Genomic DNA, 26328 nt, shown 5'->3' with positions numbered 1-26328 from the left:
TGGAGAGTTATGAAGTGAAACTAATCTAAAGAAATGTTTTGATATGCATCCTTAAGCTTGAAGTGTGATGGATTTTTAGCGTTCTTTTTTCAGGCTTGAATAGAGCTGACATTAATGGTACACTTTCTTACTTTTTGAAACAGCTCCCAGTAGCTTCTCCAAATCATCTCCCATCAAAATGTTGCTGTTTTCACTCCTGGTGTACAAAGCCAGGAGTAAACAAAGGGAGGTGAGGGGTATATGGGTTGCAATGATAATATTAGGGCGTGTACTTTTGGATTTCCATAGATTTTTTTCTTCCGTGTAGAAGTTGGTCAGTGTAGCCTGTTTCGCACTGGACAAAAAACAACATGAAGACAGCCCACACACCGTAGCTCCCTTAAGTGTAATTTATTAGCACCTTCACAGGTGATGTTTTGCAGCTGATGCTCTTCTGAAGAACACCTAGCTATCCTTTTCTCATGTTGTTTATTGCTATCATTGTTGGTCCAGCTACTACCATAAACGTTTTTTGGAGTAGTGTGACTACCATGCGTTTTTGTTTCCACTCAGCAAAAAGAACACTATAATCTGTTTGTTTTGTATTTAATGGCAAAGGTTAGTATCAGCACATCCAGACAAATGACTCAAGGGTGTTTATCGGCTCCAGCTCCGACAGTGATTAAGCAGTGATTAAGGCATGACACCTGAGTGGATTTACTAATTCCGCCCTGTTTACGTGCAATGCAGTGACACCCTTCCACAATTTCTTCTCATCTCTGCCCAAGCAGCGCTTAAACATAAATCCAAATGAGTAGGACTCAAGTCAAAAGCGACTGAATTAGTAACAGATTTTAAGAAGTAACCACAGAACATTTTCATTGGCCTCCATGCTGCTTGCAACTGTTTAATAACCCAGATTTTCCCCGTGTATGTGACATCAACTGTGACACACCAGTTTTTTAAAAAAAAGGAAAGAAAATGAAAAGCCTTCTCCTCACTACTGGTAACGGGAAAGGAGTCTTTTGCCTTCTTTTAGTGAGTAAAGAAAAAAACAAACCATATCGGCTTAATTTGGTGAAAGTAGGGTATGTGTTGGCATGTTTTTGACTGTAATATCAGAGGGCTTCCCAGAATAAAATATTCATGTTTTAGGTTAATAGACTGGTATGTGTGGTTGTGCGTGTGTAAGCGTGTTTGTGTGTCTGTTGATGTTTTGTTGACATAGAGCGAGGGAGTGATGAAGGCCACTTCACCCCACTTTGAAGCCCGGCTTTGAAGCTCTGGCCGAGGCAGAGCAAGAAGAGCCTCAGGAGTGGAGAGAGAGTCAGGGTTATCACTGTGTCACATCTCTCTGAAGCCTCTCACTATCCTCCCTCTCTGTCTCTGTCCACTTTCCATCTGTGCTTCTGTTTGTCCATTGTCTCTCTGTTTGCCTCTCTTACTTTGCTGCTACCTTTCTTTATTCTGACTCTGTGCTCCACGTATGAGGAGATAAAAAAAAAAGATGTTTATGAGGCACAAGATAACTTCATATCTCTTCACAGCTGGAAACCAACAGACATTCAAACAGCAATCTACTGTAACTTCAGAGAGTTACATAACATACAATTATTAATAATTATAGGTTAAACTCGGCTTAATACCTCTGCTTTCAGTACTAATTAGATAATACATTTCTCCATTAATAAATCTAGAATGCAAAGACTGGGAAGAATGGGAAAACTCCCTGTTTTGATATACAGATGACAAATATTTTTATAACAATGCCTATAACTATTTTATCTTGAAAATATTAGTCCCTCATGGAGCTGCTCATGGTAGTATGATATGGTTAGTATGATAAATTGTCACTTTTGCTGCTATTATAGATTGCACATGGGTGATCAGAAGATGTTTCAGTGTTGAGTTAGAGAATTTCACTTAACTGTTGCACTGAAAAATGCTGTCTTTCTTTTACCAGAAAGAGCTGATAAACTGTCTGAATAAGTACTTTTTAAAACTTTTTGTCACATGGTTAATGCTGATTTGGAGACTTTATAAAATGCTGGCATGGCTTCGACACAGTGACTGTCAGAGGCTTAAATAAAAAAGGTAAAACTTATTTAACACTAGTTTTAACAGAATTACAGGAATGAGCTTATGTGGAAATGTCTTACATCTTGAGTGCTTCAATAATATCTTCTTTGCAAAGACACCCAGGAAGCTCTCTCGACTCCACTCTTTGGCACAATAGGATCTTTTCTTTCATGTCTAGTCTAGAAATGCTTTCTGGTCTCTTCTGTCATCCTCTGAGAGACACCATCTGTATGTTAAGTGTGCCATAACAGGTCTGTGGTAACCAGTGGTGATATGTGGCATCCACATGCCAAAGACAACAGTGTCGCACCAAAGTAAACTTCTGCTGTTGGTAAAATGACTAATGAAGAAAAGTGACATCAACGCCAATGGCGTACTTAGCACTTGTTTCTGAGCTCCAATAGAGTTTGTCCCACTCTGTGACATCATGTGGTCAGTTTCTTCAACCATCTAATAGTCTGATCGTGCTCTTTAAAGTCAGTGGTCAACTGTTAGAAGACCAAATTTGTCAATTATAGGATTTCAGTTCTATTTACAGTTCTGTGACACTCCTTTTTGTCCCGAGAGACTGAGTGACTATTAACTTCTTACACTCCTAAAAAAAATGTTTCTAAGTTGATGACATTTTTTTCTCGGCACAAGTTTTCTAATTTTCTTTTTATTGAGGTGAAAATTCTGCTTTAATCCCACAGTAACACTACAGATTTAAGTCCTTTGTCCCCTTTTGTTGTGATCTTAATGTTTTCTTGTCTTTGATTAAGCCCCTTAGGCCTCCCAGTTTTCTGCCTGCAATCCTCTAATGTCCACCCTCATGCAAAAAAACATAAACACAGATTCATGCATGCACATTATTCACAATGACATATAAAACACCCGTCCCTCCCGACTGCCTCTATAGCATGCAGCTTCTTTTCCTCTGAGAGGGGAGAAATACAGCATAAAAGGACTTGATGCTAGCCTAATAGATTGCCTCTCCCTGCATCCAGTTTTCCCTTGGCTTCTGAGTTGACCTTCGCAGCCAACTTTTCTAACTCAGCATTCACATAAGAAAAAGAAAAAAAAGTCTTTTAGAAAAGAACTATGCCAATTGATTTTCAATCCTAGCTCCTACTTTCAAGCTCAAAGCTCAGACTAAAACGGGACCCTCTGGGGTTCAGTGTGTGTCTGCAGCAGGAATAAGGGAGGATTCATCCGAGTGGAACAGACAGGTAAAGAGCCCCAAAGCCAAAGCGTGTCCAAGGACATTGATTAGCAGTAAACAAACTCGTCTGACCTAGTTTTCACAAAGCGCCCTGCGAAGGAAGGATGCTGTTGCCATGAACCAAGCATGGTTGCAATTAGATTTGTGTGTGCATACATTTTATGGAGCAATCTTTATTTATTTAGCTGTGAAGGAGAAAAGAATTGAGAAGTAAAAGGGCTGACATTTTGTGATATTGTTGGATTTCCATTAAGGACCGAATGATAGTTTAATGGAAGCAAACAGGATCCTGATAACGAGACTGAAAATGTACCTCTCATCAAACACTCTGTGCACCTTGAACAGCAATTAGATTATGTCCTGACTGATAAAAAAAATGTAGGACTTCAGAGATATAGTAAAAATGTTAATTTAATGTCCATGTGTCCTGGTGCTATTGCAGGAAGTTTGAATTAAAGGCTATTTACAGAATGTTGTTATATGTTGTTTCCAAAGACAACTTCAACCAAAAGTTTTGATGATTCTCACACATTTATCCTTGTTAGATCTCCTCATTTTAGATTTGATGTCAGGGTAACTCACAGAACTCACATATCATACAGGTTAAGGTGCTGCATACCTGTTTTTGGTAAGTTATCATTCCACTGGCTGCTATTTTATTCTTTATTCAGGTCTTTCATTTTCCATTTTGTTCATTGCCTTGAGGTTGCAAGTTAAACTGCAGGCCTCTGCTGAAAAGTTTAGTAGAGTGGTTGTTGTTGGTTCCTTCGTGCCATGAATTTTCCATTAGGAGAATTTTCCATGTTTACCTCGGTGTTGTTGTTGATGTGGTTGTGTGGCACATCTCCCAACAGCTGATTACTGAGCACCATTAAACAGCTGCAGATGTTACAGCTGTGCACAATGTGTTTGTGTTGCAGAGCACAGATGCGTATAGAGCGCTGTGTTTGTAGAGAGCACCCTTTAGTCTCAATCAAACCAAACTGTCAAACAGATTTGTAGTGATCATGCAGAATTTTAGACTTTTTCTTTTTCATTTTTTTCTTTTTGCTTTTCTTTTCTTACTCTTCCCATCACTCACTCTCCAGTAGACCTCACCATTACTCTGGATCCACATCTGTGCCACATCAGGTTGAATTAGATGACAATAATCTAATCAGTGCAGCACCGCCCCTCATTATCTCCTCCTGCGGCGGCCCCTCTGCCGGTAAAACTCACTTCGCTGTAACATCACAGTCAGAGACATCCACAACAGTGAAGCAGCACCATGCTCCCATTACAATTCAGCTCTTCCCCCGCTCCCTCATTCAACCTTTGTACTCGCCTATAAATAGGACACTCAGGATATCTGTGTGTTATTATAGAGAAGAAGACTCAGGCCCATGCGTGTCCTCTCGCACACATGCAGCGAGCTGTGTGAGGCCTGCAAAGCATTAGTGTTACGTGTGATTTAGAAATAGGGAAATAGGTCTGTTGCTTTTACAGGCACAGACAAAGATTTCCACACAACTCAAAACACTTGGAGGGAATATTGCATCCATTTTAAAGCAAGAATGACTCTGTTCCCGACAACAACATCACTCCCATTTGAATCAGTGTAGAAGACTTTTGCTGTTTTTCCATACACATGATCTTGCTTGGCTTGCTTGAACTCTGCACATCAACCGAGTGCAGCAGGTAATGCATCTCCATTACAACAGGGCTACCTGCTTGAAGAGGTTTTTCTGACTGCTTGTCTTGAGTGGGACATGTCAAAAAACAGTCCCCAGTTATTTTGCTGTGAGTGTTTTTCGATCACACAGCACAGCAGGTAAAAGAAGTTTACCTGCTGGAAGTGAGCTTTTTGCAGAGGTTAACTAAGAGTCCATTGTCTGCTGTTTCTGCTCTTACTTTTCCTCCCTGCAGCATTTGTAGACTTTTTTTCATTAATTCAGTGATAAACACATTTAATTTCATATAGATTCTTTCCAATCAAAGTTCCCCGTTGTTTTCTTATGTAAAAGCTTTTATTCTGTGTCCTGATTCTGTCAGACTTTTGTGAAGACTGGACTAAGTGTCTGTTTAAGACTCATTTAAGATGCCTTCATTAGTTCATCTTTGGCTGTGTCCACCTCTGGAATTCTCTTCTTTCTGAGGTCTGTCCAAATCCACAATTCATTCAGCCCACAAGGGGCCTGAAGCAGACTTCAGCACACTTTTACAGAGTCTGCTCAGCGTGCAGACTTCACCAGACTTGCAGACTTTAGGTACCTACAATTCATAGCAATATGGACATAACGATCTTAATTTTTTTTCCAAATGCAGACTAAAAAAACAGGGTTTCAGTTTATTGTGTTTTCTCCTTCTCTGTTCCTTTGCTGCCTCTCCATTGTTTACCCATCAACACGGCTTTCCTGCATCAGCCTGTCAGTCCCTCTCCTGCTCCTCAGTTTTGCCCTTTTTCTCCACCTGTATTTCATCCCTTCATCAGTCTAGTTTGTATTTACGACCTGGTTTTCAGTTCAGTCTTTAATGGATCCTTAATGTTTTTTAGAAGAAGGTAGAAGGACAGAGTGATCTTCAGTTGTTTCCTTGAAATAAAAAGTGGTATTTATTTGAGTTCCTGTTGTCTGCCATCTTCTGCATTTGGGCCCACCTGCTCCGAATCTCATGACAGAAAAGTGTTATTTGTGGGCTTTTATTTGTATTTAATTACTCTTTCTCAAGTCAAGTCTAATGTTTTGTCTCCTTGCCCCTTTCAGCCATCGAAGACAATACTCTTCTCAAGCGTTTCTTTACTCTCCTTCTTCTCCCTATATACACTTCATCCAATTTAATTTTCATTTATTCACCCAAATGTGTCTCCTTATGGCCTCTTTCTGCTTTCTCTTGATCCAAGCTTTGCTCCCCTCTGCTGACCACCTTCCCTGTCCTTCCCTCTCTCATAAAATTATTTGCTTTCCACCTCTAAAGACGTGGCCTCTCCAGTGATCAGGGAACACTTACATAACAGGCCTATGGTATTAAAGCCTGTTCCTCAGGCTGCACCGCCTGTTAATGATCTGTGCTTATCACCCACAGCACTGTTGTGATGGAGTCGCACTGACGGTTACACACCCATACGTGAATACACACCTGGCTGCTTATGTTCAGTGTTTTATGTTGTCACACAAGGAAGGTTCAATCCTTTATTTAATCCCTATATAGAAAATACAAACAAAAAGTCATGACTTTACAATCCCTTGACCCTTTTCTTAGTTTTGAGTATCCTAGTTCTTAATGGATTTATTGTAAATTTCTCATTTTTAAGGTCATTCACACTTTCAAGGTTCATTAATGCATGGACACATACGTTTTACATGGATGTACAGCACTCACATACAGTTAGTGTAACTCACTCTATAAAAAACACCAGGCTATAAAGCACAGCTAATGACCTGTAAGGGGTTTCCATGTGTTTTATCTATTTGCAGCCCTTTTTTCATTCTTCCAAGCTGGATGTTTCTGTTTTACAGTGCATCCATAAAAACACAGTTTCCAGTCATGGTTCCTGCTGTCTTCTTCCTCCTAATGTTGATCGTAGCCATCAGCGCTGGTTATAATCCTTTCTCTATGTCAATATCCCTCTTTTACATGATTTTTGCTTCACTGACTTCACTGTTCTTTGTTAATCAGCTGTTTGATCTGCTTTCTGTTGTGCTCTGTTAGACATAAAACACAGGCATGTTGGTTACATGCAGCTTTATGATTTGAATATGTAAAGAATTGCTTGTCACAGAGTCAGTTGTTGAAAAAATAATCTGTTTGGGGCAGTTTGGGAAGTTCTTACCTGCTGCTTCTCACTGTTAACCAAAGACTTTGTTCACCAGACATGCTACGAATTGTCTCTTCAAAAAATGTCTTTACCATAAACGAGGCAATTAAAGAAATCTCGTCACTAAATATTTGACAAAACTATATTTTCCAAATGTCTCCTCTGTGCCTGAATAATGTTGAGTTGTATATTTGCATGTGCCTGTATGTGCACATGTTCACAGATATTGTACGTTGCACTCTTATGTATCTCCATCTGCCATCATCACCCTGTTGATGGGTGTTGTGAAATGCATGATGGCCCCGCAGTATTTGACACTTTGGTGTTTTGGGGTAATTCACAGCGCAGTGCTGTTGACCAAGAGGATTTGGTAATGACGAGGAAGTCAGAGGAAGCAGAAATACCACGGTGCCAATGATGTCATGGCTCAATGATGAAGTCATTCTCTATTAATTGTGCTGGGAGAGTTGCTGCTTCTAATAATGATTTAAAAGAGGTTTATATTTTAGTGCAATAGCAATGCATTGCTTTAAAAGAATGCATCCTGACTAGAGTTTAGAGATAAAACAGTTTGTCTTCATTTTTTACAACTTATAAATGTATACATTCATATTTTAAGCATTTTGTTCTTGCACCCCTGGAGTTTAAACCAGTTATGAAACCTGCCAGCATCAGAGACTTTGTCCCAAAGGGAGAGATGAAGCCAGCTATGTTACACTCTAAAACAGGCTTTAAATTGATCTTACATGATACTGAGGAGCTCTGTAAGTAGTTGTAGTATGTTTTTAATGGTGTTATTTCCCCCTCTTTCTCTGCAGGGTTTGTATGTGTTTGCAGTGTACTTCGTCATGCACAACCAGCTGTGTTGGCCGACTAAAGCCAGTTACACAGTGGAGATGAGCGGTGCGGAGAGTCCTGACTCTACATACCAGGGAGGGGGACCCACCACTGTAGGGGGCGACATCAGCAAATCAACTCAGAATCTCATCAGCGCCATGGAGGAGGTAAACACACACACACACACACACACACTCTCACACACACACACACACACACACACACACACACACAGATCTTAATAAGCCATCACAAAGATAGACACACTTGTGTTATATGTACTTCATTAAACGGATTAACAGTATTTATCACTTGTATGTTTCATACAAGTTTTGCTCAGCAGTTTTATTTTAGCTACAGTGCACTTCATTTTCCACTTTTTACTATTAGCTATATATGGGAAATTATAGGAAACTTTTTATGTTCTAGGTCTTCTGCTTGTAAATATAGCCTCTGGTTATGAAAACATTTTGCACACAAGTGTTCTTGCTGAGAGCTGGGGCAATTCTGTATAAACCCTTTTGTAGCAGTGACGTAGTATAAAGAGTGATAACAGCTTGCTACGTAGTCCCGATCATGAAAGTAGCGCATGCATATATCTGTGATAAGTTATAAGCTAAACTGTGATGTCAGGATAGCAAACAGGTAAGATGAATGGCTTAAGAGAGCCCTAATGTATGCAGTGTAAAAAGTTTGACATAGTATAAAGAACAAATAAATCCAAGGACGATGTGAAGTGGATGGGTCCTGCAAACTCAGGACTTTCACCCAGGAGATCGGTGTTTGTGTCCTGTGTGAAATGTTGAATTTTTTTTATGTCATGTTGTTAAGTCACATAGCCTCTGCATGTCACAAACATTTTGTCCTATATTCATCAACCTACTTAGATATGTAAAGAATATTATTCATACCAAAGCCATTATCTTTTTTCTAACCTTCACAGAGTAGTTTTGTTGCCTAAACCTATAGTAGTTTTGGTGAAGAAACACATGCTTCCTATGAACCAGAAGGTTTATTTTAAAGGGACATTAAACTTGTAGGGAGCAGTAATTGACACGCCGTCTTTGAGGATCCAAAACTGACACTAGAGGAGTATCTAGAGCGTCAAAGTTTGAGGCGTAGGGCCACTGGCCAAACTGTCGTATTTAACAATTAGGCAGTGAGAATACGTTCTTTATTCGAGGGAAGTCAACTTACATCTTGAGTTCACTATTGGTTGCAAGGTTTACAAAAGCATGTGCCCCAAACGATAAATACCAGGTGCTGGACAGAGGATCAGATTTTTTTGTACTTTTTGTTTCACACCGAATTACTTAGATAGTATGGGTAAATTGAGAGTTTGTGTATAAACTGTGTAATCTACTGACCACTTTCTGCTCCTTTTGCCATTGGAGAGATGGTGCTGCATAACTGAGTAGAATAATATCATAATGTGAAGGAATGATAGCCAAAACTAGGAAAATTAGACCTTGTTTGTAATGTTTGCTCTTCAGTTCAGTTTTTACCTTCCCTCTCTGTGTTCCACCTCATCTCTTAGTCAATTTTTTCTCCCTCCCCTCTTTTCCCATGCCCTCATTCCCATGGCTCTATTTGCCCATTCCTGGTCCTCCTTCACACATTTCTCACATCAGTTGAGCGTGACTCCACAGAGAACATTCATGCTCAGACACTCGCACTCTTTGGACTGTCTGCTGCTCCAGACTGATTTACATTATGTGTGTGTAAACGGTCGGCCTCCATAACTTTGTCTAAAACCCACGTGAACCCCTCTTGTGACCTTTCCATCACATCGGCACATTGCATGCAAGCACAAAACACACTATGTACACACGCATACACATGCAGTACTTTTGTAGAGTGTGTGTCCTTAGCAGCCTTGTCCCTGGAGAATACCCTATAAGGACCGAGCCAGCAGAGAAAGACGTAGAAGAAAAGGGGCAGGTTTAACTTCATTTCTCCTGGGAACTCCCCCTTCCCTCTCTCTGTCTCAGTCTCTCTCCACACATAGGAATCCAGTAATCTTGTTTTATTCATGAGAGCACACTCCTGCCTCTCTGAGATTTGGCTACAGCCCAGTGAGAAAAATAGGAGCACAGATAGAGACCGCTAAGAGCGACGATGTGAGTATTAGATGAGCGACAATTTGTGGAGTGGAATGAGTTGAAAGGAAATTGAAGTGAGACTGGAATAGAAAAGTATAATCTAAGGGTTGAATATCTTATTGAAAAGTCTGAGTCATCCACTCGCTGCAACCCCTTTAGAGTGGAAATGACAGATCTGAGGTGCTGGTGGGGCTTAATTCATGTCAGCCCAGCAAGCCTCAGATGCTTGTAGAACACACACACACACACACACACACACACACACACACACAATTATGCATGAACATGGACAGATGAGGCATTCATAATAAAAGAAGACAGAGGAAAACAGGAGCAGATAATTGATTTATCTGATTGTTGTGGAAAAAATAAGACAGATACACACATACGGTGATATTCTTTTGTTGGGCAATTAATCCCTAGTTTTTGCCTTCTCATCTTTTTTTTTTGTCCTGCCACTCCTGTCTTTTCCTGTAAGGATGCATGAATCAAGTGCGCCCCCCCACCCAAAAAAAAAAAATACTACTTTTTTATCTCACAAAAGGCTGTCATCTGTCTCACCATACTGACGGCATCATTGCTATGATGTTAAGCTGATTCTGTATGAAACCCTAAACCCACTGACCTCTCAATCACCCTGTGAACTCACTGTGACCCTGTGCTTTGGCCTTAACCCTTTGGGGTGCTTATACAACTGCCTGACCCTAACTCATCACAGACATGATTACGTGGCTGACAGATGCAGCCATCCTCTGAATCAAGGCTGTGTGTGTGCGTGTGTGCAAATGTGCATACTGTGTTATGTAGCCTATGATTTAAAAATACACAAATTTACTCTCTATATAACTTTATATATGATAATGCTCATTAATTGGTTGCAGATGACTAGTAAAACTCTTTTGAAAAATGCTATGTAAGTATTCATACTTTGCTGCTATGAAGGAAAAATCTTGCATTTCATAAATAGCTTGAAATCATATATCTGGACTTCCTCTTTTTTTCTTTTTTTACCATCATGCATTTTCAAGCAGTTTTATTAAGTAGGGTTAAAAAGGAATTTATCCCAAATATAGCACAACATGTCATCAAACATTACACATAAAAATCTTCTTGGCCAACAGTGCCTGTGCACATGATATATATGTGCTCATATGGTTGCATATGTGCATCTGTGTGCTTCAGGTGTCAGCAGACTGGGAACGAGCGTCGCTGCGGCCCAGCAGTCAGCCCAGCAGCGCGTTTAAACCCAGTCCTGTGATGGGGACGTACACCACTGAGGGAGGCTTCATCAACACCAACCTGGTCACAGCAGACGAGGAGTCACAGGAGTTTGACGACCTCATATTTGCCTTAAAAACTGGTGAGCATCAACACACATTCATACTATTTATGTGGTGTTTTTCTTACAGTATATCATCATGTTTGACAAATGAGTTATAAAAACTTGTTATTTTACCTCAGAGTCAAAACAGAATTTTTTCTTCTGTATCTGAGCAGCAGCTACGTAAAAGCACTCAGTCAGTTTTTGTTTTTCCTAAAAACTGCTAAGATGCATATAAACACAGACATTATGACTCATAAATATTTCTCAATGGGTTTAGTATAATGCTTTGTTAAAAGCAGACAGGTTCGGTTAAGGTTTTATAAATACTTGGCCAAGACAGGCAGCAGCACAAACAAAGACCTTACCAGCAGATTCCAGGGGACTAAAATCACATGGCAGGGACATAATATAATATTGTATTTCTTCTTCTGTATCAACAGTGTTATCACAAAATTGTAATAAAGTTAATAAAATTATAGTTCACTTTTTTCACTTTATCAACAACTTCACCAACAGTGTTCTATTTTTTTTTTATTTAAAAGCATTTGACAAAATCTATTTTGTTAGCTGTGGGAAGCTAAATCGATACAGCATAGTATTGCAATAGATTAAAATTTTAATTTTTTTTATTATGAATATATTTATCATATAAATATTATTATAGAATATAGAAAATACAAATTTAACTGTTGATAGCCTCTAAGAATAATAGAATTTTTAGCTTTTTCAGTCCACTAAATACATTTTGCTGCAATAAAACTGACTTTAAATTAAATGTTGACAAACTTTTGCTTTTGGGACATAATTTCCAGTTGAAAAAAAGGTAATAAACTGCAATATATGACATTATGTGTTATTGCAGTATGGTTAATATTGCAATAATATTGTATTACAACCTATGTACTGATAATATTGTATTGTGGGGCCTCTGATGATCATTTAAGTTGCCACCATTCGTTAGTCTGTCTTTGTTTTCACATTAATAGCTTATCATTAAGATGATTGTGTTTTCTTGGTTTTCGGGTTTCAGTTTACTGTTTTTCCGCTCCTGTTTTCCTTTGCTGTCTTTCCTTCATTTACCCATCTACACACCTGTCCTGTATTAGCCATCATTGTCATTAATCCTTCCCTGCTCCTCAGTTTGTCCCAGCCAGTCAGCTTCCTGCCTGCTCTTCTGCCTCATCACCTTATTCCCTTCACCTGAGCTTCTCCACCCCTTTTCTGCACCTGCACGTCATCCCTTCGTCAGTCTAGTTTGTATTTAAGACCTGCTCTGCATTACATGAAACACCCCTAACATATGCTGTGTATTGAGTCAGTCAGAAAACTTTAGTTGAGTTGAACTATCACTAAAAGTACGAAAACTGTGAACACTTCTGTCCAGTACTTTTCCATGAAATATAAAAATAAATGCAATATGTACTGTGCAAAAGGTCACCACAATCCAATGCAGTGTTTTGGCCACAGTAAAATTTTAAACATTAAAAGAAAAGCACAACATTCTTTAGAAAATACATCTGTTTTAACCAGGTGTCGCTTCAGAATAGAGTTGTTAAATAGAGATGTTATGAGATTATAAAAGTAAGTCTGAGTAATAACAGAGAGAATAATGAAACTTTGCCTCTGGTGATTCAATACCAGTGTGTGTGTGTGTGTGTGTGTGTGTGTGTGTGTATTGATTATTTCATATGGTACTCGTACATACAGTATCTATAACATCCATTAGCATCAGCCGTGCTTAGTCATTCCTCTGCTGCCATGGAAACCATTCTTCCTCTGTTGCCATCAATGTTTAATGAGCTGAGGGTCCAAACTGCTCACTGATATATCACCATAACACAACCACACACACACACACACACACACACACACACACACACACACACACACACACACACACACAAAGACAGTCTCCTCTCCTCAGTCTTTGAAATCACAGAGTAATTGCTTCACAGTGTCTGAATAAGAATCAGTCTCAGCTGGACATCAGCCAACAGCAGCCTCGGTGCACCGGGACACTCCTCTGCTGTTAATGCGAGACATTACCAGAAATAGACGGACTCCACTAGACTCATTTTCACACAGCTTAAAAAGCGCCTCTTTTTAATGAGTACAAGAAAGATGTGATGCAGTGATGCTTACGTAAATCTAATTTGAAACCTTGCCGTAGGCTCAAGTTTAAGACCTGCATCTAATTTATTCAGCTGTTTGGCCCTGTCCCAACATTATATGCATTACAAAGTGGGAGCCTTTTTGCCAGAAAATTACATAATATTATCTCTTTAACAGGTTTAACAAGTACTACTTTTCTGACATGTTTTGCCTGTGAGGGCTGTAAAGATACTGCATACCATTTGTGCCACTGAAATGTGATGAATCATCTCTGAGCATGGTGATTTTTTGTGGGTTTTCGGTGAAATTCTCCATGATTGTTCTAGTTTGGCTTCAGCTGCAGCTGCAGTTGTTTTGGTGTAGCTCACCTAGCACCTAGCTAAGGAGGAAGCCATTAATAATGTTTTAATCTTGTGCTGTCATAAGCAACAGCCTCTCCTCCACGAGTAGGTACACACTTCCCTATGCGCAGTGATACAGTTGGCAGCTGTAGTTTTGTAGAAAGGCAATGAAAGAGTTCACAACAAGCTCTGTGGATTATCTTGACAAACGGGGTCATGATTTCACAAAGGAGAAATTGATATCAAGATTTTCTAATGTATTTTTTGGTGCTTTAAGCTCCACAAGCCATCTAGTTGTATTATATTAGAGAGAAGACAGACATCTCTTCAGCTGATATCTCCAACACCAAAATTATCTAGATTTAAAGAATCGCACTACGAGTAAGAGGAAAAATATGTATTTTTTATTCCAGATGAACTTTCCCTTTAAAAGAAGAGGATATCGACATTGAACTGTGTGATTATAAAAAGTGAAAATGTCAAAACTTTGTCTGGCTTTACCAAACAGCATTACATAAAACACAAGACGGTTACTGAAGATTGACATCAAGACATCCCATCATTTTTTTTAAGGAGAAGGGCTCGTTATAATGGATACTGTCTGGTGTTCATCCCTGGATTTGATTGCTATGTATTGTTTTCCAGATCATTGTCAGTCCCTGTTACTCCCCACCAATAGTGAGCGCTCCTACTGATGGACAGCTGACCATTTAAAACATTCAACTCAGCTTTAAGTATATCCCAGTCAGCTTTCGTCTCACATCATGGAAACGGCGATAGTCTGGTCGTGCATACGGCGGTGGCTCTGGGAGAGATAAGTGGTTAAGATAGACAGACCAAACTGATAAGACCATGAAGTTAATGGGACTGAGTCAGGTCACTTTAAAAGTCTCTGTTAATCTCTTGGGGCTGTGGAGATGAGAAATAACTTGAATGAAAATAAATGAATCATTAACATTATTGAGCAATGCCAGATGGCTTTGAGTCCTTTAAAGTTGCAGTCCTGATATTAGATTTGACTCTGCAGAGTCCGTACCTCCAAGCATTGTAGGCCTACATGCAGCAGCACTTGAGACCTGCTAGCATGCATCCCACAAACAAAACTCGTAGCCATGGCGATAGACAATTTAAAGTCCCTCCTAGCAGGTGGGAGTTTGGGGGACTTTCGTCTGTTAATGATTTTGGATTAGGCTGAGAGGATAGTATTACGCTCTTACCCTCTTATTGATTGTATGTTGACAGCGTGAATCAAACTCAGAGGAGTGTGTTTGTCCGTGTGTGTGTTGCTCCCTGTCTCTAGTAAACTGACAGTTGTAGCAGTGGGACATTTGTCTTCGCCTGACCTCTCCCTGCTGTCCTGAGCTCGTGTGGTGTTCAACCTTAAATAGCCTTGACGCTGCACCAGACAAGCCAGGGAATTTATTGGTCCCCGTGTCGGCAAACTCAGCAGTATAAAGTTATCGTTAATATTATTCAGGGTAGCAGAGAGGCAAGTTTGCAAGATTTAATTAAGTTAAATCAGTTGGCTCCTCGCAGATCTCTGGCATGGCCTCGAGAAAATATACGATCTTGGATCTGCAAAACTCGAAACTTCGATTTTCATAAAAACAATCTAGTTGATTGAGTCATAATCTTATGTATGTAACAGTTAAAACGTTTCAACTTGTTGCTGCACGACTCATAAGGACATTCCTCCATTTCACACTTTCCCCGGTGACCTCTGACCTCCTTTTTATCCATACGCGTCACACTGAACGTATAGCCTGGTTTAATCTCAACCAGTAAGTCAGCAGGAAAGATATCCACTTATCAGAATTATATAATAGGGCACCGCCTGACAAGGGTCAGTGTGCTGCGCTGTAATGAGGGTCTTCACACTTCATATGGTAGTGAACCATTAACACACACAGAAGCACACATGTACTTTTAGCACATGCTCGCTACGTAGTACGACTGAGAGCTGATCATTAACTGTGAAAGGGCAGCTGTTTCTTATCAGCGTCAGAAGGATCCGTGACTGCATGAAGCATCTGGGCGCCCCTCTGGTTATGTCATCAGAGTAATAAGCCATCTTATTCTGCAGGTTAGCATTTAATGCAATTTATTCACCAAAGGATAAAGAAGCTTAGAGCAGCAACGTACCTTTTGTTTACTCTACTGACAACACCAATATAGTCATAAAATACAACGTACTGCTCACAAGAACATTAAAGCCTTGGACTTATTTCCATTATTGTTCCTGGTGTTTGTACAGCCAACACCGTTTATCAAGACAGAGATAAGTGTTCGTGTCTGACATTTAGAAATATTGTAAAATAGGAACTTGAACCCCAGAAACTTAAATTATATGAACAAACTATAAATATATTGTTAGGAAGGTGAAAAGAACAGTGGATAACGTATAATTATTTAAGTTTGTCATTTTAAAAATAGTTAAAGTGGTTCCATATTTGGTATCAAAGGACATATAGTGGGGTTTTGCTTTTGTTTGTTTGTTTGTTTTGTTGTTGTTTTTTGTCAAGTGCAGTAGTTAATATGAAAATAGTAAAAAATTCAGAAATGCCTTATTTCACAGTTTTAAAAAATCCTGTCAAAAGTTACTGAAACCACACACAGTTATCTCTTGTTAATTGTTTGTGCTATTGCAAAATTTTTAACCTAAACACATTGAAGCTCTCAAGATATCCTGTAAACAAAAAAAAAACAGCACAAAAAATGTATATAATTACTGTCTTGTTGGAGGTAATGGTAGTTTATTCTTGTTAAACACCCACAGTAGATAGTACAGACAGATAGTACAGATAGTACACACACACATTGTTGACTGTTGTATAGAAATTCAACGTAGCCCAAAGTATACACATGGAAATTGACCTGCTGTTTAATTTAACCTTTGACTCATAATGAGTTTCTGTGTTTCACTGCCTTTTTCCACTCTTACATCAGAGTCAGTCAGTCTGATCCATGAAACGCTCATTAACATGACTCATCAGATACTGATACTTGACGTCTGATAACACAGAGACTACGACATATATTATGGATTACACAATGCCACATTGGCCCTAATAGGACAAATGTGACAGATAATCAGCACAGCAGACAATTTGCTGTGTGTATTTATTGCACTGAATTGATGAAAGTGTGTATATTAGTCTATTCCTGTTGTTGTAACCCATCGTCAGAAAAAAGTGTTTGCATTAATTGCCTCTGCAAGGCATATATACTTTACATTTATACATTATTTTGTAGTGGATACAGTGAATCTTAACATTGATTAACAATGTTTTATTGAAGGTGTGGTTAGGATAAGGCACAAAAGTCACTTTATTATGGTTAAGAAAAGATTGTGTTTTGGCTTAAAAAACACCCACATTTGATGGCACGAAAGATGCTGGAAAAGCAGGGACAGGTCGGTGAAATACACCCCGATTCGGTTGCTCAAACGCCACTGGGAAATTCTGCAATATGTCAGTGTCAAATGCCCCTGGGATACACAGCAGAGTCACTAATGAGACACAGGTTTGGTGCCACATATGCTGTTGGGAAACAGCAATGTGTTGGTAAAAAAAACACCCAGGTTTTGTGGCTCAAATGCTGTGAGAAACGCTGCAGTATTTCAATAAAAAAAACACAGAGGTTCTGTGCCACAAAAAGAGTTGGCAAAGGACCACTGGTGTTGTTGTTTGTTGGTTTTGAACAGTGGTTTGCAGCTTGGCAGGCATCTCGCTTAGGTGGCACATGATCCACCATCCCCTCTACTTCCTGATTACTATCAGCTCTTATACTATGTCGCTTTAGAACGTTAATAATATATGTATATAACGTGAAAATGTAATGCATTTATGGTTTGTAAGAACGGGTAATGCAAATATTTTAGAAAATAAACACATTTTTCTGTCTGTTGAAGGTACCGGCCTTAACGTCAGCGACAACGAGTCCATCCCTGGAAGCCACGACGGTGGGAGCGTAACCAACTCCCAGATAGTCGAGCTGAGACGAATCCCCATCGCTGACACACACCTCTAACCTGTTCACCTCATGCAGATCCTACACCCTTTCTTCTTATGGAAAAAAAAAAACTACAACACAGTATTTTTATTATTTAAAATGCTTTTGCACTAAAACAGTTTATTGAATAGAACATTTTCATATAGATGTTTGATACTGTATGTGATTTTTACTGTACATCTGTTTTTATATATATATGAACCTATACATAAATGTTTTACTAAATTAATTTTTTTAAAGTCCTTGATGGAGTTGTTTTCTGAATGTATATTTGGATTTTTTTTTTTTCTGTAGAGACCTAGCAGATGAGCTATAGACAGATGCGCTCTTAGCAGATCTGCTGCTGCTGCTGAGGATGGATATTGTAATTGTGTAACATTGTTAATAAATGATTTACCATACATTTTATTTTTGGCCCTGATGATTACATTTTATTGCTCATAACCTGTCAAAGAGGGAGTGCACTACTGGGAGGGTATCTGTGACAGTTATGTAAAGGAGTCACTGTGGGGTCAGGGGTCACACCTTAGCGTAGGACGGTTTGTGTCAATGATCACTGCGTCACAGCTACAAACTGGTTCCACATGGAGGAGCCATCTAAGTGCTCTGCTTGGGAGCAATGAGTCAGAAACTAAGAAAAATGTTGGCAATTTACATCAGAGCATGGAGAATATTCCAAATACTCAGTCATATTTGAATCCTTCTCACTTCACAGTGTACATTTTTTAAAGCAAAAGCTCGTCTTTGATCTGCTCCATGAAGAATCAGTGGATGTGAATGTACAAGCAAATATTCCCCTTTTAACACTGACAGCAGCTTTGAACCTCTTGGAATCCAAAGTCTGCTTGACCCTCGCTCCGACCTTCAACCTTTGCCCTCCATCAACTTCTGCACTTGGCTACTGTTTGCACAAGAGGCTTTACTGCTCAAGACAGGGCAAGAATTTGCAAGAGAAAAGTAAGACAAAAAGAGACAGACAGGACTTGTATCCATCCATTTCTTGCCAACATCAGTGCTGCTTGATCTTCCCAACTGCCCCTCTAGCTTCATTGTGTATGGTTAAGGTCACAGTCCCAAAAGATAATGAGACTGCTCCAGCAGCAGGATATGAGTGTGCTACCTAAAGCTATTTTAACACTAAGGAACCAGCTAGAAAATGTTGTCTTTATATACATCCCTCCCACGGCTAATGATTTCATTGGTTTTCCTGCAAGCAAATGAGGATGAATGGCAGAATAAAGGTGGGATAGAAAACAGAGTTTTCTTCTTTTACACTTGAAGTAGTTTTTACTCGGGAGGTGAATCAGAGTCAGTGTCTCTTCGCCCTGCAATCTATCAAAAGTATCGATCCTTCAGTGGGAGAGACGAGAAATCTTCTGTTTTTGTTTTTCTTTCCACCTCAGAGGCAATATTTCACCCGTGAGGGCAAAGCAGCAAACAAACTTTATCCACAACTAAGAGTGAAGATGTTTCTGAAACTCCACCCTTAAACAAATCACATCACATCCCAGAAAACAGCCAGGTTTAGTGTGCGCGCATTTCCGCTTCCTGCTATATGATTACATCCCTTTGGAGACCCATCCTCTAACTATCAGCAGCATTCTCTCCCCAGGGATTTGGTGGAAAACATTGCTGTAATGAGCAACGCAGAGCAAAGAACTTATTACTCCATTTAACAAGATAACACTTCTGGGTTTGTTTTCTCCAGCAGCAAATGAGGCTGTAATAGTGCAGTCAGAACTTCTGATTGTAATCTAGCATTTCCAAGGGGCCTGTTTCATTGTTTACCTCCTTCTAAGAAAAGCGGTTAAAGACACAAGCAATTAATTTCCATGTTTTATTGCAGCCTGCCATCATGGCGACATCACAGCTCCGAAATATTTCCATTATGTCTCCATTAGAGTAAACTGCTACAGACTGATTGTACTCTGTCATTGTCGTTGTTCAACATCAGTCATTTCTGCTGCAAAAAAAGAAGCACCAAGGCCTCCGGACCTTTGGTCAGGCCCACAGATAGAGAAATTAACTGCTGACTACTTGTGAACCCAGTGGCATATTTTATAACAGATTTTAGTTATGTAATTAACCACACTGTACGCCACATTCTTATCTAATGGTGTTTGACAAGGTATCATGCTTAGATTAGACAAATGGATCTGTGAAGTCTTCCCAAAAAAAGCCCTTCACAAGGTGAGAAGAAAAGAATGACAGAGGCTAATAAAGAGGATAAAATGTTTAACATATTAATTATTATACAGACTATTACATTATTACAACATATTATTAACACCACACAAAGGGGATTGCCCACCTACTCCTTGTCTTTGACCTTTGACCCACTGCTATCACATATGATGTCATGAACCGCCTCTCTCAGGGGGCTCGTCTTTAGGGTGTACCTGAAGAGATCTTGAGGTGTTGATAGGTCTGTGGTAAATGCTGATTCTGCAGTAAACATGGATCCAGACAACAGTCAGCTGAGATAGAGGGAAATAGCCAGGCTCTGTGCAAAGCAAAAAGTTATCACTGTAAACTGATACTAAAACCAAATAAGAAGTGAAAGATATGTAAATAAAAGTAAATAAAAATGACATCCTTTAAGAAAACTAAAACTAAAAAGGAAACAATATTGCCTGTTTACACAACAGATAAAATTAAAATGGATATAAATTCATTTCAGGTTAAGTTTCTGAGCAATAATATAACACTACCAAAACACACACAAAAAAAAAGACAGCATGAATTTCGTCAACTCTACTGGCTAAAAGAATTCATGACAGTAAAGGTATTGTGATATGCTGTCTATGTGGAAAAAATGCTATCAGTCAAATTCATCTTTAACTTTGATAATTGTGTTTTGTCTCTTTGGTGGTAAATCATTTCCACTAAAAAAATAAAAATGATTTAAGAGGCGCAAGACTATTTACACGATATAATATGTTTAATGTAAATATGGTGTGTGAGGGCCCCAATGTTCATCTGTTACTATTAATTTTGTGATCGCATGGCAGCAGACATGATGAGCCCAATCAAGTGTTACATAGGACACACCTGGGCCCGGACACACCAAGCCCACGACCTTCCGCTCAGGTTGGGCCGACGGCGCGCGCTCGCGGGTGTATCCTGCACCTTTGGCCCCATACATCTATGGCGGCCGTCGTCGGCTATTTTCGGCTGATTCAGATTCATGTTAAATCGGCGGTCGTGGTGGAGCCTGTTGTGAATTCAGTTCAGCAAGAGGAGACGCGGAAGGGAGGAAGTAAACAAACAGCTAAAGTTAAGAAGGACTGAGGTTGAAACGAACCTATTAAACAAGGTAAGATTGTTTTTCTTCTGCCATTGAGCTGTTAACATACATGTGTCCTGGCTCTTTGTGTTGCTGTCCTCTGGCGCTGTAAATATGCTTTGCTCCTTTAATATTGGGTTGTGTTGTTTATGTGCTAACTGGCTAACTAGCGTTAGCGGGCTAACCGACGGTCTTCCGGTTTCCCGTTTGAATGATAAAAACAGACCACAGACGCTGTCTGCTGGTATGATATTTTTTATGTACTGATCAGAAAATACCTACGAAACGTGCATGTCATGGAAACATTGTTCAGTATAAATAGAATATATAAACATTACATTTCAGTTCTTGTAGGACATTTTCAAAAATTAAGTTTGGAGTCTTTAATTTTTCTTATGTATGTGAAATGTTCCTATCATCAAAATCGGCTGAACAAAAAAAGTAGTGTCCTTATGACTTCCTATAATATATGAATGGCTGGTATCTCCTCTCACGCATGCGCAGAACGTACTTTCTGCCATCTGTTTGGTGTGTTTCTGTGCAACTTTTTGGCCGAGACACGGAGATGTGAGGCAACAAGGCTTTCTTTGCCAATATTCATGGATGTTTGCTTTGCGTGTCATGGCCTTAAGACAGGCAGCAGTCAGTCAGAGGCTGGCAGACTTCCTCAACACACCTTTGCTTTCTGTGTTTTTGCAGCACAACACCCCTATGGCACTTTTTCACTCACCCACTCCATACACAACTGACTCTACAAATTTCTCCCACCCATTTGTGGAATTTGTTTGATTTTATTGGTCAGTTTTACCTGTGTGTCTCCTTCTTTTTGTCCAACCTAAGCACCGGGTTATGACATATGGGGGCTTGTCCAAACCTCAAACTCACCATTCTGGTAATATTAAGTCTAGACTCTGTGGTGGTGATTAGATGTGATTTGTTGTGGTTGCTACCTCATGTAACAAATATGTCTTTTTTTGCCTTGGTAATGTATCAGGTAATATGGAGTAGTGCATGTTTTCCCAGCTTTTCCAGCTTCTGTAGGCAGAGTTTGTATTTTGCGTGTTGGTAACTGGTGTTGGAACTGGTCTCTGTTGTATTGTACCAGGTGTCCAGAGTTTGTTGTAAATTTAGTATGAAGTCGCAGAAAGCACCACAGGGAAAGGCTTTTGGACGGGTATAACCTGTAAAGTAAATTTTGGTGTTTTGAGATTAGGTTTTGTGGATTTGGCATTGGACTACCTGGTTGTGTAGCATGATTAAGTACATGCTGTCCATTGTACATTGAACTTTATTTTTTTGAAGCGTACTCCCTGCTTAGGCAGTATTTCATTTTTTAAATATCATTGTTATCATCAATACCAATATATACATCCCTGTCTCCCCCTAACCAACTTGTATGTATACCTACCTCTGAGAAATGATACTTGGCCCCAACAATTAAAACTACAACTAGGTATATAAAACGAAAAAAAATTAACATTTCACATTCTGTTTGTTCAATCCTCACATAAAGTGAGGGGTATAAACAACAGTTTCTTTGCATTTTTAATAAGGATTTTACTATGAGAATAGCTTGTCAAATTACAATTCCCAAGGTCAAACATGAACCATAGCTCAAAGGATTGAGAATATGATTAATTGTACACTGAGCTATAACAAAATTGGTTCTTACTGAGCATGGGGCGTCTCAAAGAGACACTTTCAGATTTGTGACTTACTGATTTGGTGGCTGATATAAAAGTAAAAAAAACTTTTCTGCACTTCACAGGCTCTCAGATAAGATGCTCAGAGCCTCTGTAAAAGTGTTAAAATTATCTAAATAATCTCTCATAGTAGCGCTCGGGGAAAGCAATTAAACAGCCACAGCAAACAGCTTGACGTCTCAACCCACAAGGCTCGGTCCCTGAGACACCAGACTGCAGGCAAACATGTTAATGTTGGTCTCTTCTCACCTGTGTGCCTTCTCTGTCTGTCTGGGAACGACAGAGATAAGACAGCAGATAACTAGGCAACAGCTGATTCACTCGTCCACAGCCTGTCTGTATGCTCAGATGATGACTCTGCACTTCTAGCTCAGAGTGAATCACCACATACACAACGTTGTCTGACAAAATAAAGGAAACAGCAAAGGCAGGGTGATGAAGAGAGCCCGTATTCTCATCACTCACGTCCTATTTTAGGAACCAACAGTGATCTCTCTCTTGCTCACTTGACACCTTGCATGGCCTTGCAGCAAAGGTTATAAATGGGGACATTTTTGGGAAAATGTCTTTGCGATCTTTTTTGAAATGACGCAGGAGATGTAGTTTCATCACCAAACAATAGGAAAACATCATTGTGTTTATTTTTAACTTTTAGTATCGTTCAGTTAAAGTTTATTATGACAACAGCAATCTCCAAGGATTACATAATTCTTTAAATTCAATGGCAAGGGCGTTCATTTCCGAAAGATGATAATGTCACCCTTTGACTGTTTTCACTTGCTCTTTTCTTTACAGCACAATGCATGTAAGAAAACTCTCCTTTAATTCTTTAGGCTCCAAATCAGAACACAGTTTAGGTGAATATAAGCTTCCTGTAGATGGATCACGCAACACCTCGTCTCAGACTACAATAGAGTGACCCAGTTCCACACATAAAATGTTGCTGCCACAAAGCCGGGTGGCAACAGCCTTCATCAGGTGAATCAATACAGACAGACAGTGAGTCAGGAGTCGCTGTGGTGACGAGGGATGATTAAAAGAAGAAGGCTGAGGAGCATCAAACAAGCGAAATGAAAGCGTGCTACCTGTTGACCTAGTTTACATCTTTTTTTCTGTCCTCACATTCTGAAAATGATCTGCGCTGCATATAGATCTTGTTAAAAGTGCGGCAGACTGTATCTAATCACTGTTAACATACCTCATTAGAAGTATCTTAATTTAATCAACCAATAAGCCTGCTGTGACGTCTGTTGGATAATCATTAACTTGCTTGCAGGTAATTTGAAGGGTATGGAATCTGATTTTAGAGCTTTAACTCACCACAAACATTACTCAAGACGAAATCTAATTGAGAAGTAGTAATATGTCGCATACAGACAGATGTACGGTACACACTGTCATGCATGCATACTGTACTTAATCGATAAAGTCAGGTATGCATGCATTACAAGCACGGTAGGATCTTGCCATACAGCCAACAGAACTTTTCTTTTCATACTAAGACGCATGCAGAAAACCCAACCCATCACATCCCACAGAGACTCCTGAGCAAGCATAACTGTCGACATTCACACCCTCAGACTTTGGTCACGTTCAAGTACAAACTATTTACGCTGTTAGTGAGCATTTGTGAGTCTGTGTATTTGCGCACATGTATCCTAACTACATTCCCCATGCTCCCGTCTGCCTGAAACACACCACAGAACACAAAAAGGTACGCAGAGTCAGCAGAAGCTCAATCTCTGACAAAAATGACCTTTTGGAGGCAACGGCCAATATTTTGGGGGTTTCTGATGTAGCCAGTGGATGCCTGGACAAGTCCCTTCCATGTACTGATCATTTCAGCTTATGTCTCTAAATAGATGTCTTTATATGATGAAAATAAAGTTTCAAAAAAACTAAATTGTTGTCACACAAAAGCAGAGCTGTGTTTAGCATTCGGCCATCGCCATCTTGATTATTACCAGAAGTGACCATATTTGGACAAGTGGATGGAGCTCTGGAGAAGGGGTCTGTTGGGATTGGCCCTTTTTTTTTGTTTCACCCAACCTCAAGAGACCATTTGTTGAAGTGCTGTATTTGGCACTTTCACACTGACTTCCCCTTTTCAGCCCCAGAGGTTTCACCTCTTTTGGTCTCCACACAGACTTTTTACCTGCGGCTCAAACTTAAAGCATTATTGGTCAATACTACTCAGGCTACAAAAAGAAAACCAGAACACTTTCAGTACCCAAATCTTGCACAGCTGCCCACAGATTGTGTTTTCATATGTAGACATCTGTTCATGGAGATCAGCAGAAGCTTAATTCACAAGTGCTCTGCAAAGTTGTATAATGTGAGGAGAGGGTGACTCATACCAGATTAAAGTAAACATGTTTAAATGAGGGTGCTGAGGAGAGGCTGCTTTTGTACATGTGTTTGCATATATTAAAGTTATCTTCACATCTATCCTTGTGCCTCGGGGAAGAACCAGACAATAAGCACAGTGAGGTCATGATGCAAATATGTGTGTGTGTGCGAGCCTGCATGCACATTATATTACCCCTCATTAAGATGGCAAATGATGACCTTTCTATAATGAGACCAGAGTCGTGCCTCTCTTTCTGCACTCCAGCAAGCCAAAGTGACTTAGATCGTCTTCTCTCTGACAGTCAGTTACACTGCTGCACTGAGTCTGACATCATCAACAACTCCTGTAGGCTATCCAGTGGCTTCGACAATGCCAGTGGTGTCACACTCCCTGAAAACTTTTGAGTGTATGTTTATTCGTGGGTGATTGGATGAACACTTTGGCCTCCTACAGCTAGATATGGAAGCATTTAAGTAGCCTGCAACATCATTATAAGAAATACTGTACGTTATGATAGATTTGTAAGTTGTAACCAATGGCAATGCTTTAGCGGCCGCAGATCCGCATTTTGTAAAAAAAGAAAATATTTTTTACAACCTGCCAACACAGGAACTACCATAGATATTTAGTCAAAATTGAATGTAGGTTGTTACGTGACTTTTTTGTTTTACTAACTGAAAAATTATGAAGAAATAAAAACATGTAAATATTTTTGTGAAAATATGATGTGAAGTTCACATTTACGATGTTATGGAGCTTACACCTCGGTAAACACTGTCTAGCTTCATGTTATTGTCTGGAGTGTGGGATGCCTTTCATTCGTCGCAGAGAGACAGCCAAGTGAAGGCGAGAGAGCTATGCCTAGACCAAGTAAAAGCTAACTGGAAAATCTGGCTCACTTATTATTTGAAGCTGCTGACAAACAGGTTAGATAACGTGACCTTTTGACTCTTTCCATCCACTGACTCCAAAGGTCAGGCAGATTAAAAGGGAGCCTTGTGGAGGTGTAGCCAGGAGCACCAGAGCAAACAAGACGTCTTGAGCCATAGACGTAGACTTCACAGATCAATGCAGACTGCTCATTGAAACGAGCAGGTTTATTGATTGAAGTTGACAGCGGGGTGTAGCAGCGCAGCCCTGAATGAAGAATTCAACTGTGGTGAAGAAAAGAAAAGAAGGCATACTTTCTCTTTGGTCAGCTTTCGCTGTT

The 26328-nt window shown here is 39.7% G+C and overlaps 1 protein-coding gene across 3 annotated transcripts in view; it reads left to right on the top strand.

Annotated features, from left to right (window-relative positions):
- The window catches only part of adgrv1 (adhesion G protein-coupled receptor V1), a 128685-nt gene extending 110498 nt beyond the window's left edge, over nt 1-18187 (top strand). For all 3 annotated transcript variants that reach the window (XM_088076916.1, XM_042489006.2, XM_088076915.1), the window contains 3 exons: nt 7871-8056; nt 11174-11351; nt 17679-18187. In XM_088076916.1, the coding sequence (XP_087933042.1) occupies nt 7871-8056; nt 11174-11351; nt 17679-17797 (483 nt within the window). In that variant the 3' untranslated portion in view covers nt 17798-18187. The remainder of the gene's footprint in view (nt 1-7870; nt 8057-11173; nt 11352-17678) is intronic.
- The last annotated feature ends 8141 nt before the right edge of the window (nt 18188-26328 follow it).

Source organism: Plectropomus leopardus, chromosome 4, assembly GCF_026936395.1.
Source record: "Plectropomus leopardus strain MGB_pleo_1.0 chromosome 4, ASM2693639v1, whole genome shotgun sequence".
Taxonomy (NCBI): domain Eukaryota; kingdom Metazoa; phylum Chordata; class Actinopteri; order Perciformes; family Serranidae; genus Plectropomus; species Plectropomus leopardus.
This window is presented reverse-complemented; position numbering and strand designations above follow the sequence as displayed.